At 47.4% G+C, this 17,267-nt stretch overlaps 2 protein-coding genes across 53 annotated transcripts in view; one reads left to right on the top strand and one right to left on the bottom strand.

Moving 5' to 3' along the window:
• The window catches only part of LYRM9 (LYR motif containing 9), a 36,449-nt gene extending 32,849 nt beyond the window's left edge, over positions 1–3,600 (bottom strand). For 17 of the 49 annotated variants that reach the window (XR_014936426.1, XR_014936424.1, XM_085521889.1 and 14 more), the window contains exon 1: positions 2,123–2,395. Coding sequence is in view for 3 of the 49 variants with exons in the window: in XM_085521876.1 (XP_085378002.1) it covers positions 2,364–2,613 (250 nt within the window). In the remaining 46 variants the exon portion in view is untranslated. Of the gene's footprint in view, positions 1–213; positions 264–1,778; positions 2,753–3,498 lie in introns of those variants that run through there. The other 32 variants (XM_085521890.1, XM_085521887.1, XM_015881087.3 and 29 more) reach the window with 14 other exon arrangements.
• Positions 3,601–3,853: 253 nt separating this feature from the next.
• The window catches only part of NLK (nemo like kinase), a 39,237-nt gene continuing 25,823 nt past the window's right edge, over positions 3,854–17,267 (top strand). For 3 of the 4 annotated variants that reach the window (XR_014936422.1, XM_015881068.3, XM_015881069.2), the window contains exon 1: positions 3,854–4,464. Coding sequence is in view for 3 of the 4 variants with exons in the window: in XM_015881068.3 (XP_015736554.1) it covers positions 4,007–4,464 (458 nt within the window). In the remaining variant the exon portion in view is untranslated. Of the gene's footprint in view, positions 4,465–5,088; positions 5,240–17,267 lie in introns of those variants that run through there. The other variant, XM_085521870.1, reaches the window with a different exon arrangement.

Below are 17,267 nucleotides of genomic sequence, written 5' to 3'. Positions count from 1 at the left end.
GAGTGCTGTCAAAAAGATTATACCTCTGCAAGGCAAGTGGCAAATTCAAGGGGAGAGTAAATCTCCCAAGAGTCAAAAGGAAATACTGAACTTGATACAGTAGGTTTTCAGAAAGAGACAAGGCTGTCCTCTGTGCTTCCAGACTACAGTATTTACTTTTACATGCAGTTTAAACAGGCTTAGCTGGATGTCTAACAAATTCAGATACATTACCATACAGTGTTTGATATTCAAAAAGCAGACTTGCATCTTCTTTACAGTCCTCTTACTGTGAATAAAATAGCAAGAGACAGATGCATGTCCCCATGAATAACTGTCTTCACCAGTAAAAAATTAGAATTGATCTGTCATGTTTCATCAGCAGCAGTCACCAATCACATATCTCCATGCATCACTGGGGATGACAAATTAGTTGCCATCAAACTGCGCTCTGGCAGGATCGAGAGCAGCGCTTCTACCTGCCCAGTTCAAGTAACTGCTACTGGATCTTGCCAGCTCACACTCACTGGACTCCTTGCAAAGCACTCACAGCTGTGTACCAACTGCAGCAAGCTCCTCTCAGCAGACTTCACATTTCTTGTACACAGACATGCAGTAACAAGGAAGCACCAACTTGCATCAGCACAACATGTATTCATTCTGCAGCTGTGCTCTAAAGAAGTGCGATTTATACAACAACATGCAACACTATATCAGGTAAGAGGTGTCTATTTCAGGACTGTACTGAGGAAACAAGAGGTCTGTAAGAAACGGAGCACTTAGTACATCTGCAAATTCCACATTTCCTTAAATATATTTCAGCATAAGCCAGCTCCAGTCTCGTTCCCACCTGCCTTCTACAGTAAAGCGGAGGCCAAGAATACCAATAAAAGGGTTTATAAACTCAGCAAAGAAGGATGATACACCATAAGTGTGTCTTTCAAACTGACATCTGACTTAACTCCGTAAGGACTCGTAAGTGCATCATTTCAGCTGCTGTCTCACCAGTATTCTACCTCACTGAGAAGAACTGTTTCAATCTCAAAGGGCAAACAAAAAGAACAATGTAGTTGTGGCAAGTAGTTGAACAAAAAGAAAGTACATCCCACATTTCAGTTACACTTCACACACACGGAAAAAGGAAAATATGGCTTGTATTAACCCATTGAAAAAGAAGAATTTCTATGTGCCAGAAGAATCGCTAACAGTGCCAGGCGTGCAATCCAGCTCACTGCTTTTGCTCTTATAAAAACTCATGTACAAAGCAGTGCCCAACACCAGCTTTTAAGTATTTCATGTGCATGACATCCATTTGCTGACATCCAACTGAAAATCCAACATGGGTTGGATTCACCAGCCTATAGAAGTCAGGAATTGCAGGTGTAGGGGCAAGTCCTTATGCAGGACGGAACATTCTCGTTGAGACACAGCCCTGCCCACCCGCCGCACGCACCGCCCGGAGGCGGCGGTCAGTCAGTCCGCACTGCGGGCAGCTGGTACGGCCGGTTAATTCCCCCTCAATCCTTAGAGAGCGGCTGCCATTCACGCCAGAACTGCAGCTCGTTGAACGAATCGTATACGAACCACACGAACCATTCTGACAAGTTTTCCTGGGGCTTTACGTCTTAATATCCCGTGTATTACTTCTTGAAGGAGCCTTTCAAAGTAACTTAAAGATACGGTACGAGCGCGTGAGTTTCACCTGGAATTTCCCCCACCTGTGATCATAAAGCAGTTGTAAACGAACCCTTTCATGGTGTTTTTTTCCCAAATTAACTGTAAGTGAAGTGTTCTAATACCTAACGTGACAGCAAAACTACATAGCAGTCCCAGAGCAGAGCGATACCCGGAACAACTGAGAAAAGCAGCAGTTATCAAGGAGCCTCAACCCCTGACGGGCTGTTTCAGGACAGGACGCTCTGAGGAGGAGCAGCTCCGCGTCCGCTCAGAGCAGCGACCGCAGACTGAACACACGGCCCATCCTGCGCGGCCGGCTCGATGCGCACAGCGCCTGCAAAGCACAACGCACCGGGCGGGGCTGCTCAGCTCAGCTCAGCTCAGCTCAGCTCAGTTCAGCTCAGCTCAGTTCGGCTCGGCGCGCTCCCGCCGTGCTCCTCGCTCCGCCTGCCTCAGCCGGCTGTACCTGAGGCAACGCCGCCCGGCACCGCCTCGAGGCCGATCCAGGTTTAGAACGCACGCCCGCGTTCCCGCTGAGCTCAGCGAGTTCCTTTGGAGGCGGGACGGCGGCCGTCACCTGCCGGGAGCGGAGACAGGCGGGGATCACCTCAGCGCTCCGCTCGCGCCCCGCGAAGCCCGAAGGCCGCCGCCTCAGAGCGCTCCAAGGGCGCGCACGCGCAGCTCCCTGCACTCAGCCGGCCGCTCACCCGCTGCCCGCCACAGCGACCTCCGCGTCCTCACCTCACCCCGCCCCGGCAGCGCCATTGGCTCCTCCCGCCGCTCGTCACCCCGTTCCCGCCTCCCATTGGCCGCCTGCCCGATGCGGACGGGCGCACCGAACGTTTCCTCGGCCGTCACGCGGCGCCTCGCGCAGCGATTCGAGGAGAAGCGGCCGCCGCCGCCCCTGACTCGCGAGGAGAGCTGCCAATCAGGCCCCGGCCGGGCTCCGAGCACCATTGGCCCAGTAACCCCTTTTCGGGCTTTCGTTTCCCTTCATTGGCTAATCGGATCGGATAGGGCCGCCTCGATTGGGCAAAAAGCGGGTCTCGGGGGCGGGAATCGACCCGGGGAGAGACGCGATTGGCCGGGAGGCCGGAGCGGCGCCGCGTGATTGGCAAGAAAGGTGAAGGAGGCGGGGCCGCCCGAGGTGAGGGTTGTGTGAGGTGAGGGAATCTCGCGGGGTCTCGCTGGCTCTGGGCTCGGAGGCGCGCGGTGATTGGGCGGCGGGGGTCAAGGGGGCGGGACTGAGTCAGGGAGTCTCTGCGGCGGCCGAGTCCTATGGGCCGGCCGAGCTGGGTCCCGCTCGGTGATTGGGTGGGGGCGGCTCTCGCGGAGCCTGGTGGGCCGGGTCCGATTGGCTGCGGGCGGGTGTCGGGCGCGCGCCCCGCATGGGGGCGGGGGGGGCCGGCGGGGGGAGGGCAGGCCGGGTGCGCGTGCCCGCTGTGCGCTCCGCGCTGGGGCTCCGCGAGGAGGTGAGTGGCGGCGGCGGCGGCGGAGGGTCGGGCGGCCGAGGCGGCGGCCGGGGGGCGGAGCGACGCCGCGCGGCGGGGGCCTGAGAGCCCGCCGCCCCCACCCCTGCCCGCCGCACGCACGCAGCGGAGACCCCCCCTCCCCCCTCCCGGCCCCGCTCCTTCCCCGCCCCGCCGCGCCCCTCCGGCGCCGCCGCCGCCGCTCCGCTGTCAGCGCGCCGCCCCGCGGCCCCGCTCCCGCCCCTGTCATCCATTTGTCACCCGCCCCTGCTCCCGCCGTGCCCGCGCCCACCCTCCCCCTCCTTCCCGACCCCCCCGGCCCCCTCCCTCCGCCGGTCCCGTCGGCTCGCCCCGCCGCCCGCGCCCCCCTCACTCTCTCCGGGTGCTGTGTATGTTTCAGGGCCTGCGAGGAAAAGTTGCGAACTCCCCGAGTTGTTGGCTGTGGCGGAGGGAGCAGGTGTGCGAGCGGAGGGAGCGATGTAGGAGGCGCGGGGCGCTCCGAGGGGATGTGGGCATGGCAGGGGTAGGCTCGGCCCGCGCAGGGCGTCCCCGGGCGGCGGCCCCGCATCCTCCGGGCACGGGGCACTGAGCGCCCCTTTCCTCGAAATCCAAGTGTGGAGAGCCCGGACCGCCGCGGCCCTGCCCAGGATGGAGCCCCAGTGAGCGCCGTGGGCGGTGGGTCGGCGCTTGGGCTCGTGCACATGAAGAGTCTCCACGGCGTGTGGCTTCGCCAAGAGATCAGGCCCGTTGAGCTCGATGTTCTCGCAGGTGGGCCGCGTATGATGGAACACGACTTCCTTTAAAGTGTAGCAGATCTCATTTTTTGATGGCCAAATGACAGCTTGACCCAGTCGTTTGCCAGTCGAGGGGCATTTTTTTGAATGTCTCTTTGTGGCGCAACAGCCAACGCAAAAATGATGGCGGCTTACAATGGCGGTACGTCTGCGGCAGCGGCAGGTCACCACCACCACCATCACCACCACCTCCCTCACCTCCCTCCTCCTCACCTCCATCACCACCACCACCCTCAGCACCACCTGCACCCCAGCTCCACGCCCGCGGTCCATCCCGTGCAGCAGCACGCTTCCTCAGCAGCTGCGGCCGCGGCGGCGGCGGCAGCGGCGGCGGCAATGTTGAACCCCGGGCAGCAGCAGCCATATTTCCCATCGCCGGCACCAGGCCAGGCCCCTGGACCAGCAGCGGCCGCCCCAGCTCAGGTACAAGCTGCAGCCGCAGCTGCGGTCAAAGCGCACCATCATCAGCACTCACAACATCCACAGCAGCAACTGGATATTGAGCCGGACAGACCTATTGGATACGGAGCCTTTGGTGTTGTCTGGTGAGTAGAGAAAAAGCTGAACCAAGTTTGCATTCTTTTCTACCAAATCATAATTCATTCTTGGTTTTTCTCATTTGATCCAGAATACAAGAAAACTGCTCACTACCAGCTCTTTTCTGGCTCTTTTCTTTTCTTAGGAAGTTGGGTTCTCTTGTTTCTCTTGGCAGAGCGAGGTGTGAAGCAGTGAAGAACAACCCCTTGTTATGAGGCCGCACCATCGGTCTCGATTAGGACAAAAGCAGCGTGTTTGTGCGGCTCCTGCACATTTTGTTAGCACGTACGTGCCGTGTGGCTGAGCCGCACCTGCTGAAATTTCAGGTTCACAAACATGAGAAGATATTTTCTAACCTGACTTCAGAGCTAGAAATTGAAAGTGTCTGAAAATGTCTTCCTGCCCCCGTCACCTGCTGGGAGCTGTGCCTGGGAGGCTGCCTGAAACACAGTGCCTGAACTTTGCTCTCATCTCGTAAATGCAAATGGGATTTTCTGTGCTACTGTACTGTGCTGCAATACCATGACTCCCTCAGCTGCTATGTCAGAGGCTTTTCTCAGTGGGTCATAATCTCTTCTAATATGTTTTGTGACCGCTTCATGCATGTCATAACTGCTCTTCAGGATCACAGGAGCAAAGCTAGCGTGCTTTTTGGTTGGTTTTTGGATGAGCTGCTGCCAGGCTCCCCGTGCTCTGTGGCCCTCTGGGAGCGGAAGGGATGTCGGGGTTTTGTTGTCATGTCGCCACACACTTCCTGTCTTGCCGGCACCAAGTTTGCAGCAGGTCAGTGGTGCAGCTCCCGCTTGTCTGTGGGTGCTGTGGTGTCATCGAGAGCAGCGGGGCTGAGGGCCGTGCTGGGGGCTGCAGGGCAGAGCAGGGACAGCCCAGCTCGGTATCTATTAGCCCTGCCCTTAGAGCAGGCCCGTGTTTGTCACACACCCTGTTGGCTGGGAGAGCTGCGTAGGAGAGGCGTAGCTGAGTGCTGCGACTGGTCTGTGTCCCTTATTGCAGGAGTGAAGTGCTGGGCAGCACTGCTCCAGTCCTGCTGTGCAGAAGTGTTAAAAAAGTCCAGGAAAGAGTGAGAACTGCAGAGGAAACTTTAAAAACATGTCTAAAGATTATTTTCATCCGTTCCTGTATTTATTTCTTGATAAAGTGTGGTTTTTTATCTCAGTTGTTGCTGGCTTGCTTAAATTTGGAGCTTTATGTAAGATCAGACCCGGTTAGTGGTTGGCTCAAACACTTTGTTTACCTGTGTGTAATTTTCCGGTCTTTATTTTGCCCAGTTTTATCTGAAAAAAAAAAAAAAAGGTAGAAAGAGTGATGCATGTTCATAAATTCGGTGGAATAAAAGGTTACATTTGCATATTCAGTACTGAGAACGCGGAGGGAAGAGAAGTGTAGGATGAGGGTCTGCCCTGGGTGGCGCCAGGCTCCTCTGCTCCCACATGGCCATTGGACGGAGCCTGCAGAGCTGCAGCTCTTACCTGAGGGCGGCAGCCTTTACGGAGAGGGCATTGCATGAAATAAAAGCAGAAGCTGCTGTGGTAGAGATGTAAGTGTGTGCAGATTGAGAACGTGATGGGTGGAATTCAGTTCCTCTTTGCTCACATGTAGCCGAACTCTGCGGTCTCTTTACAGTGTTTGGTGTTTCACGTTAACTTTGGCGGGTGGGGCTGTACTGAGCTGACAGGCCATGTAAGCAGAGGAAAGCTGAATTTTGGGTTTCATTCCAAACGGGAGTGCCTGTCTAGCTCAGTTCTGACTGTGTGGGATAATGGAACATGAACATCAATTTGGGTATTTACAGTTCAAGTTAGGCATGAAAAACGCATCCTTTGGTACAAGTGTAATGTGAAAAATTCAGTAACACAAGGCCCAAGGTAATTGTGAGTGAGGGTTCTATTACATATCTGTATCTTTCTGAGCATCGGTTGGCACTGACAAATAACCAAAGAGCTCATATGTGTGTTGGTGAGAAATGCTGCTCTGCAGGTGGCTGACGTACCTGAAGGAGTCCTTCATTGTACCCCTGAGATGTGTCGTGTTGTCCAGGAGCTGCAGCTTGTCCCGCAGTTAGGAAGCAGCTCCTGCTGCTCCCCGGGTGCTGCCCACGCCACACGCCTGTCCTGCTGCCAGCGGGATGCTTTGTCCTTCACCCAGTCCCTGTCAGCACATTCTTAACGTGCTGGGAAAAAAAATAATCCAGATTTTAGTTTCAGCAAAAACTCTGTGCCCCGTGTTTCAAAGCGTGCGTCAGATATTTGGAAGTCTTGTGAGTGCTTTGGGGATGAGGAGCTGTCCTTTGCAGAAGCGCTCCCTGTTCTGCTGGGGAGACGTGCTGCTGCCATCTGCTGGGGTTCGTAAAAATAATGATAGTAATAACAAGAGGGCAGTGAGTCTGGCTGGGGAGCGAGGGGCTGAGGGACGGTGCCGTTCTGGTGTGAAATTCCCAGAGCTGAGGGCAGCAGCGGCTGTGGAGGCGTTGGGAATGGAACTGAGCGCTGTGTTGGTTGGGATGGGACTCTGCCAGCTGTGTGCGGGTCATGTCTGCCTTCTGTGTGCCATGGAGTTCAGAAAGGTGTAGTTCGTCAGAGAGGATGGAACCAGGCAACCAGTGTTATTACTATAAAAACTGTGGTAAGAGGCGTTTCTGTGGGAAACATGTCACAAATGGCACATATAAAAAGGCTGTGCGTTCTTTTGAAATTATTTTTAAAGGCATGATTTATGCAACTTTATGTTGCTGTGTGGTTTTCAATGTATTTGTTTCTGATAGTTTTTATTCAGAATGTTTGATAGCCGTGTAGTGCTGTGGTGGTTTGGCTGACTTTGGGATAGGATGCTGTGCGCGGGCTGCCACAACTTTGTCAAAACAGAAAGAATTTAGCCTAAATTTATACTTAGTTCCCAGCCTTCAATGGCCTGAAATCCCTGTAGCTAGTGCTAAGTTAAACACTGAAAGGAGTATTGCATAGAATTGATTGTTGTGTAGACCCTAAAGCAATGTTAAGAATTTTATCCCCGCACTGGTGCTGGTCGGAGCAGCAGGAGAGATGACTGTGGGATAAGCAGGTGACCCCCCACCCCCAGCAGTACTGCAAAGGACCGACTCGTGCAGAGCAGGGATGCAGTGCAGGTTGTTTATTTTGGACAAATTGCTGGAACATGTATTAGGAAATAAAGGAAGTTACAGCTTCAAAACCCATATGAATAACTGCAGGATAAGTTCACCTCTGAGTGAACCCAAGGGATGTTTTGCATGGTTAATGCAAATGGGAATGCAAAAGTCCAGTCTGGTACATGAAAAGTTTAGAGAAAGTTCCATTAGTAAAATCTGCTTTGTGAAACCTTTTTGGATTTGTGGGTGTGAGATGTCTTTTTCTAAGCTAAAGCTGTTTGCATTAGGGTCTTTCTCCTGTCCCTGAAAACTCACCTTTAGAGGAGCGTTTGTGAACAGGAAGAGTATCTGATTTTAGCATTAGCATTTAGATGGGCACTGTTTTGCTTTAAACCATTTCACTTGCTGTTTTGTATTAATCTGAAATTACTTTTTTATTATCATTGATCAGAAGAACTGGAAAAGCTGTCTAAAATTAACCCTAGAATTTTCGCTGTGAATGAAGCTGAGAATAACAGAACAGTGAGTGGAAGTGGGCTCTCTTGTGGGTGGAACAGAACATCCACCAGCAGTTGGATGAGAGCCTATGGCAGGAGTCAGCCTGGCCCACCACGTGCAACAGAGAGCTCAGTAAGCAGCAGACAAATGGGAAGAGCCTTCACTTGCTGCTATTGCAGCTGGCTGAAGTGTGGCAGTGATACCAATTGGGAGCTTAATGTGGGTTATTTGTGAAGGTAGAAGACATCTGCGCATGGCCTGTTGGTTTTCAGGTTAGTACAATTTGCTTTTAGTAATGGAGCAACAAAGCAGTTAAAATGATTAAATAAAATGTTTAGAAATAGTAATAAAAGTAAAAGGCACAGCTGCTACGGGCACTCTGCAGCAAGCTTTTCAGGTGGCTGGGGCATCTGATGCAGATAGGCAGCAATTTCCCATGAAAGAGACCAAGTCTTGGAGGATGCCATGGAGATGCCTGAGGCAAAAGGCGACCCTAGCAGTGAGCAGAGCAGCCATGTGCTGTGTTTCACACCTGACGTCACAGCTTAAGCATCTGCAGGTGATTGTGTCAGTGTTTTTCGAAGGGTTGCTTTATTTATGTTGAATTCTGGCTCAGTTTATGAAAAAATAGAGTGGAACGGTGACACTCAGTTGTATTATGAGACACTTTGCAAAGCTGCTATGTTTAAGTTGTTGGGGTTGTTTTCAAATTACATGAAAAGGATTCAGTTAACATGTAAATGGCAGTTCCCCAAATGTGCAGAAGGAAATAAAATGCGTATAGCAACTGCTTGTGCTTAAATCCGGCACTGGGGGCTAAGTGGTGTTCTCTCCATGTAATCTACTGGATTGTTCGTTACTGTGTCATAAGATTATGCAAGAAGGAAGGAATGTGGATAATATTTTTTTCTCAGTGTTGGGTGAGGACTATTTTGAATAAATCAGCTCATTGTAGTTTATGCCAAGGTCGGTGGTGTGCAGGTCACTTGAGCACGGCCAGGCTGGGGAGCACTCATCACCCTCAGTTCTGCAGATGTTACAGCAGAGCAGCTTGTAACTGGGCCTACAGCCTCATGTTGGTTTCTCAGAAGACATTTAATTTCAGATGTTCTTTTTCCTCTCCCCACCATGTGTTTTTGCATCTTTTAAAGGGAGAGTTTAACTCGTCCCTATCACTAAGGCAGAAGACACAAATTCCTCTCGTGTTTGTATGTGGGCCGACGCATCAGTGCTCCCAGCACGTGATCCAAGAGGTGGAAAATAGCAGCAAGTAGCAGTGTGTGCTGTGTGTGGCTGCTGGGGGCAGTGGGGTGGCACGGTGCAGCCCCACAGCTGTGGCATTGCCCCTGGTGACAGGCCTCATCCAGGCTGCCTCTAACACTAGGCCGACACAGAAATCCTCTGCTGTTCTGTTTTTCAGTGCATTTGGTGTAGACAAAATCCTGGCATTGTAATCTGGAGTACGTCACGTAGTAGGGCTGGAAATTTTGCTTTGTTGTGAGTCAAACTGACTATTACGTCCAATTTTGTAAAGTAGACCCCTGAGTGAGGTAGTAGATGCTTAAATGAGAGTGGCTTATGACAGGCAGTTGAAGTATGTATGTGAAGGATGGAGGCTTATGTGGTTAATGCATTTATTTATTGATAACAGTATTTAAGAGTAATAAGCTGTAACAAGGAAAAAGTGAATGCAAGTAGTGGAAGATGGAGTGGGTAGCTAAAGGTGGTACAAACCATGGCAATTATCTGCCATCTAGTGATGGAGAGGCTGTAAAATTGGTGTTGTACCAGTAGGCCAGGCTTTTCTAAAAGGTAATATCATTAACCTGTTCTGAGGATGCGTGTTCTTCCTTTGTTCTAGCTCACTTCCATCCCTTCATGTTGCTTCAGTCAGAGCGTGTTAGAACGACCTGAACTTCATTATATCGTTTAAAATTGTGTTGGTTCTCTCTTGGTACATGAGATTGATGGATAAATAAAGGCAGTCTTGTGTTAACCTTGGTATTAGCTAACTTCCATGGCTTTGGAACATGGCCATGTACCCTGTCTGGGAGCGCTTAGCAAGAACTTGAGCTTTAATCACGAGGGCTGTAGCAGAACTAGTGTGTCCTAGCAATATCTTCTTTTAATTTCCTGATGTGATTCTTTTTCATCAAGGCTTGGAAACATCCATGTGTGAGTGGAATTCTTACACTGCTTATGATGTTTCTGACACCAGAATGTGATGGCAGGACTGTTTTGTAGCATGTGTACTTTGATAAATTATCTTCTGTTACTTCTTTGGTTTTTGTAGAGCACCATATGTTGGTATTTGTGGGCAATTACAGAAACGTTAATTCCAGGCATCACATTCAAGAACAGTTGCAGGAGGTTTTATGGAAGACTAAAAGGTATGGGGGAATGAATCCGTGGGCTCTGGTGTGTGATTTTGCTTTGTTGCTCAGGAAGCACCAGGCCGTGTTCTCACTGCTCCTCCATTTTGTTGGCTCGGTGCAGTGTCAAAATTGAACCTTTGCTTAATGGTGGGAGAGACACAGAGCACAGTGTTGAATGGTTGGTAGTCAAGTAGTAATTTTGGTTTAAATCCTACATTCATTTATTTTCTGAGAAGCTGCTGCCCATCCCTTCTCTCATGGAAGTGCGTATAGGAATTTTTAATATTTCAGTTAATGCATTTTATTATTTAACATAAATTCTTGCAACCATTGGAGAATACCTGTCTATGAATAAATTACACTTATCCCATAAAAGTAATAGCAGCTTTCAGGAATGGGTTCTCATTGTCACATGAAGTAACTTCTGGGATGTGCAGTGGCATTTGTTGAGCTCCCCAAGGAAAGACAAGCTAGTTGAGGTCAGGAAGGAAGGAGTCCAACAGGCCCTTAGTCAGTAGTCTGTTACACTGAAATCCATTTTATGTTTCTTTTAACTGTTTTGGTTACTAATGAATACATTAAGGTTTGTTACAGCTTCAAGAAAAGCAGAAGGAGGTGTGCCCTGGTCTGTTTTCTCTGCTCATCATTCAGGTTCACCTGAGCAGCTGAGGCTGGCCAGGCTGCACAGGTGCCTCAGTGGCTGCATTCCCACCTATGTGTGAGGCTGTGTGAGCACTAAATGAGAGTTTAACTCCCTAGAGATTATGCAGTAAGCAGAACAAAAGCACCGTTAAAAGGATTTTCCAGTATGACTGTAACTTAGGGTGTTTCTGTAAATTCCTGTTGGCTTACTGTATGGTAACTGCTGAGTCACAGCCTGAGACACTGATAGAGCACCTGGGGACAGGACTGGGCAGCCCTGGGAGCACAGTGGAGGCAGTTCAGCTGTGTGACCAGAGGGGGTGGAGCCTGGCTACTCTTAGACCTCATTTAAGGGCTGACTGCCATTGAGGATGGTTCTCTTTCTGGAGATCCCTTTTTGGTGGAGTTTTCCTCTGTGAGTCTAGGTCTTTGAGGATGGGTGAACAGTCCTTTTTTCCTTATAACATCTTTCTATTTTGTTGGTCCTTTTGTCATTACACCTCTTGTAGCACCCTTCCATTATGTTCATCTTTCTGATTGTTTCATTTGCTCACTGCATGCCTCTGATCTGGAGGGAGGTTGTCTTGCAGATGAGCTTTTACATTAGTGTGGACAGAATATCATGGTTATTCCCAGACTGCCTGCAATCCACCTTTCATAGTCTCCTAATTCCTTGGCTGGCACTTGTAGGTAAGACCAGTAAGAGAGTATTCTGAATCTCACAGTGTTTCTGGATCTCTCATATCTTTGCTGTGAGCCTTCAAAAAGCTAGAAGCAGACCTTGATGTTGATCTGGAGTTTTTGGGTATATAAGTAGAAAAAAGTGTTTGGCACTCAGGGTTGTATTTGTAAAAGTAACCTGCTCTGAAATAAATGGAGTCAGTAATTCTCAGCACCTACCTTAATGTTTATTGTTGGGAGCAGGAGTTCTATGTAATAATTGCTGTTAATTTAAGCCTTTAAAAAGATTGGGAGAACTCTGCTTTTTCCTCATCCCTTATTCCTTGCACTGTTCTGAATTGGCCTAATGAATTAACTGTGACTGTCTTGACATTTTCTCTTTTTTTTTTTTCTATGATAGTGCCTCATCTTTTTTGACAAGCATAGTAAATATGTGAGTTGAAAGACTCAGTTTTGAGAGCTGCTTTTGGTTAAGGATGTGGCTTCACAGTTGCGTTTGTGGCAGCCCATTGCTGTGCCTGAGCTAGCATTTGTATGACAATGTCCAAAGTCATTAGTCCTGTATTTAGTGCTGCTTCAGAAGTGAATATTCAGATTATGAATTGGAACAAAAGACCGTGAGACTGTGTCCTGACAGAATGATGTTCAGGTTTGAATTGTGAAGCTGCTATCAGTCACTATTTATGTTTTGATGGAGCAAGGCAGAGGTGTCTGTCTGCTCCTGCAGGTCCGGACTGCTGCCCATGTGTCAGTGTGTGTTCTCTGGAGCAGCTCTGTGCCAGCAGCTGGCATGCAGGGCAGCGCAGGTCCTCATGGAATAGTTTGCTGTGGGTCACCTGATTTAATTCCAGTGACAAAGTCAGAGTGCTGTTTAACAAACAGCTTCACAAAAAGCAGATTTTAGTCCAAAGCTGGAAGTATTCTTGTAAGTTATTAAAGATAGGTGAGGTATCAGGTGCTTTTCTGGTGGGCTTCAGGTTTGCTCATTGATGTTATTTGAAAACTGAGGATTAAGGACCTGCACTGCACTTGTGAGGCAATGACAAACCCTCCTGAGCCCAGAACCTGAATTGCACCTTTCCTGTTGCCAGTGTGGAGAAGAGGAGAGGTAAATGAGACCAGCTTTGCGTTTTGTTTTCTGAAGGAGGTGGAAAGTAGGTGAATGTTGACAGAATCGGGACCAGCCCTGACCTACTTGTGGCTTTCTCTGATCTGTCTCAGGCATGTCACATTGCCATTTCTCTGCTACTGTTTACTCATCTGAAGACTTGTCTAAAATTAAGAGTAGATACGTTTGGTAATTTGGACGTTAAATGTAGATAACTTTACCACTCCCACAATTGATCCCAAGAAGATTTTATCACCCGTCATAGCATCGTGTGATGGGAATCCTTCTGTGTATTAGTTCTTGCTTCATCTGGAACTTCTCTTTAAACTCTGGGTTAAAGGTGTTTTAGAGCCCATAACATAACTCCCCTTTGAATTTTCATGTTTTTCTTTTCTTTTTTCCCAGGGCTCTATATTTTATTTTAGAAAGTCCTGAGAAGGCTGGAATTACACCCACGGTGGTGATTTGTGTTATCACGAGGCTTTTGGCTGACTCAGAATAGAGAAACCCGTATTAGGGTTTTCAGGTCAGTTCATGGAGATCATTTAAATCTAAATGCAGCTTTGAAGCGAGTAGGTTAGACAAGGGCCTGCAGGTCTGACTTTGGTGTTTCCTCACATAAAATTATGAAACTGAAATTACTGTTGTGTAGGAGGGAAATTAGTTGGGTTTGTAGCAGTTCAGGGTGTTTTTTGTGGTGTGGGGCTTTGGGTTTTGTTGAGTAGAAAGAAATGCCGTTTCCTTGACATTCTCATAATAGTTTTAAGTAGTTGAAAGGCTGTAGGTTTATCTTAAGTCTTTGGTAATATGTCTCTTTAAAATAAAGGGGGGAAAAAAAAGAATCTTCTGTATTTGAAAAATATCCACAACTCTAAAGCATTTCCATGCTCTCAAGCTGTGCTGGCAATAACCTTATTTTTCCCTTGTGTTTTGATACATCTCTTCTGCCCCTACAGTAACTTAAAGAGTGAATGTGCAGTTCTGGTCACATAGAAGTCTTTGCGTGGGAGAGGGAGGGGGAAATAAAAACAGCAGATTACCAGTACTTAAGATGAGTAAAACGTACAGAGGAAACTTCAGAAGAACTGATGCCCAGTTGCCTTTTGTACAGAAACAAGGAAGCTACCACTAATGTAGTTGTGCTCTTTACCACTACTGTCAAAATATATAAAGAATTATCTTCAGTTTGAGTTGCCATTATGAAAAGAAACTGCATTGTCACTGAAAGAGGTAACACGAAAAGAGCTTTTGTTAGCTGCTGTTTCTAACAAAATAGACAGCGCTGTTCTTTTTATTTCTCAGCTCTTGCTTTTGGTTTATTCAGCAGAGGAAGAAGTACGTGTCGGTATGTGCTTACTTCATCAGTTGTTAAACGTTGGTGTCAGGAACTGCAATTCTGGGTGAATTTAACATTTTAGTAATACTTGAATGTGAAGTCCTATGGTTGTGGTGTCCAATGCCATGCAAAACAGATAAATGTGAATGCTGTTGTCTAAAACAATTTCTGGCAAGAGGAGTGGGAAGGGAGAATGGCAAGTAATAAATATTGTGTTCTAATGTGGGATTCTGCATTATTATAACAAATATTCTGTATTGTAATAATGGACAGGAGAAAAAACTGAAACTTGAAAGGTCAGTAAATAAGATTTACCTTTTGCAAACAACTAATGTGTGGGAGTCCTGAAGCTTAGCAGTCCAACGGAGACAGCTGTTTCCCCTGGTTGCAGCCTGGAACACAGACTGTGGTTACTTTGGAGCGAAGTGCTGTTTCCAATCCTTGTTGCAGGTGTTACTTTGAATACTCTGCTGGTTTTTCATATGCTGGCTAACAGCCAAGTGTGATAGTAGTGAAATGATGGAGTGGCTGAAATGCCATGGGTTTAACCTGGGAGATGAAGCAGTGAAATAATGAGGTATGGTACTGGTTCTCAGTGATTATGCTCAGTCTGCTTGGAGTAATGAGCAAAGAGGAGTTTAATCATCGGGTAGCAGCAGCAGCTTGTAGTGAAATTTAAGACACTGTACATGACTACTGCTGGAAACTAGATATCTATCTAGAGGATATGGCCAGTAGTTTTATTAACCTACTTTCCTATGGTGGTACAAAAATATTCTAGGAACTACACCAAGGCCTATTGGTTTGTTGGACACGGAGAAGGTTTCACGTTTGGATTTTCTTTGGTTGGCTGGCAGGAATGTAGTAGTTCCTGTAGTGATGGTGTATATTTAAAATGGAACAAAAGTGCATAGAGATGGGCATGTTTATCATGTTTGTCAGAATTGCAGACCTTACAGAGCTGTGGCATTGACTGAAAAGAAGACTTGCTTGTATGGAATCAGAAGGTGGCACAGAATGAATGTTCTGTGCAGTGGTTCATATAGCTGGAAAGTAAATAAAAGAGGTCTTAAGCACAGTCAGAAAATGTACTGTAAGTGGAGAAACAAGTTTGATTTGAAAAGCAGTTTCAGTTTTAAGCTTCCATGAAGGAAGACAAATTAAACATTTTAAAATATATTAACCATAACAGTATCCCTTTAATTTTCTATTCTTTTCTTTTAAGTAAGGTACTCCAAATCAATTTTTCTTCAAGGAGACAGATTTCTTGCAGTAATCAGTTTTGCTTTTAGCTCTGATTTTTAAAGAATAAGTGATAATGGCACACATGCTTGAGGGTGTGATTAGAACACAGCGTTAAAAGGCTTTTTAGGACATCTACTGTTGAAAAAGGAGCTCTGGAGAGGTCTGCATTTGGCAGCTGATCAAGATGGGAGTAAAGAACACCTTTGAAGTGTGATATGAGGAACAAGTTGCTTAACCCTTTCACATGAAATACCTTTTGGAGAAAGTTAAGTCTAGGAGTTTTTTTGGACTCATATTAAAGTTATCCATTAGGTCTCTTAGCTTGTGTTGATCCTTTTTTTTTCCTTGAATGAGTCTTACGTTTCAAATGAGGTTCTCATTGACAGTGTTCGCTGTTAGCAAAAGACAGTAAAGCAAGCTGCTGCTTTATGTTGCAGTTATGTGCCTGGGAGAGGGCAACAGGTGTCATGTCTGCTGGAGGGAGGCTCTGTCTTTATATCCTGAGTAGATCTCTTACCTCTGGTTGTTACTGCACTGTGTCTGCATGGGCCCTTATTGCTCACACAGCAACTGGTCTTGTTTGTTTGTACCTCAGAAGTAAATGTGAGCATACACAAAGGTTTGTTCAATGGTATCATCTCAACTATCTTTTTCAGTTTGCTTTTGAATCATATCTCTTAAAATAAAGAATGACTGTTAATATTTCATTACTGCATCTTTGAAGTGTTGCCAACTGGAGACTGCTGCACAGCAATTGTGACCTGAAAATCAGCACATCAATTTCTTAAATATTTCCAAAAATAACAGCTGTTCTTTTTGGTAATAAGTCTTTTAACAATGCAACCTTGTCTGTTTTCTATGCCCATGCGCTGCTATCAGCACTGACTTGTGCTCAGTGTTCTGTTTCAAACAATTTTAGAAGTGTGGCTGCTGGCAGCTCTTGGAAGGCAGCAATTTGCATCAGAAGCATAAGCAGATTTTTGTGGCCACTTTGTCCATGAACTGGTGAAAATACATGGGCACGCTTCATGGCAGTGTTTGTCTTACATGTGCCTGTCTCATGCGCCCTGAGCAGACAACTACCGTAGCATGCTGGTAGGATGGTAGGAACTTGCTTTGTTCCCAGACATTTGTCTCTGCTTCCTGCAGGAGGACTTCACCTCTGGCCTGTGACCTTTGTCACCCCAGTGGACAGATGTGCGCTGGTTCTGTGTACTTCTGACTTGAGATTCTTCATCCCTGATGATACTGTGACTGATGAGTAAATTTCCATCTATTCACTTAGTGACAATGGGCCTCGTGCTGGAAGTGTTATAAAGCTTTCCTCAGAGCTGTGGTTGGTGCAGCAAAGTGAACGTGCCACAACCGTAATGTTTTCCTCTTTCTCTTATCTGCGTGTGGCTTTTCTTTTAAACAGAATAATTAAAATGATTATGAATATTTCCTTTAAACCACAATCTATCAGCTTTTGCATCTCTTAAACAATGAATGTACAGCCAGAGGGTAAAGCACATTATAATGCCATGCTAATTGCGTGAGTGTGTATGCTAAGCTTCTCCTGTTGTGAAAATCCAACAAAAATAAACCCTCTCTTCTAATGGTGCTGTGCAATTAGCCACCACTCCCATTTCTCCTTGCAGGGAAAGCCTAAGTCACTCCACTAATAGGACAGGAACTCGTAGTGCTGACTTTGAATTCAGGCTTGGCACACTGGGAAGGGGGAGACTTCAAGCAGAATTTAGAAATGAGAGTTCTCAAGTCAGCAAACCTTGCTTATCTGCAGGTGAGCCTCCATTTTAAGCTGG

This window comes from Coturnix japonica, chromosome 22 (genome assembly GCF_054131305.1).
Source record: "Coturnix japonica strain WE chromosome 22, WE-NBRP24, whole genome shotgun sequence".
Classification (NCBI taxonomy): Eukaryota; Metazoa; Chordata; class Aves; order Galliformes; family Phasianidae; genus Coturnix; species Coturnix japonica.
Note: the sequence above shows the minus strand (reverse complement) of the source record. Positions and strands in the feature narration are given on the sequence as shown.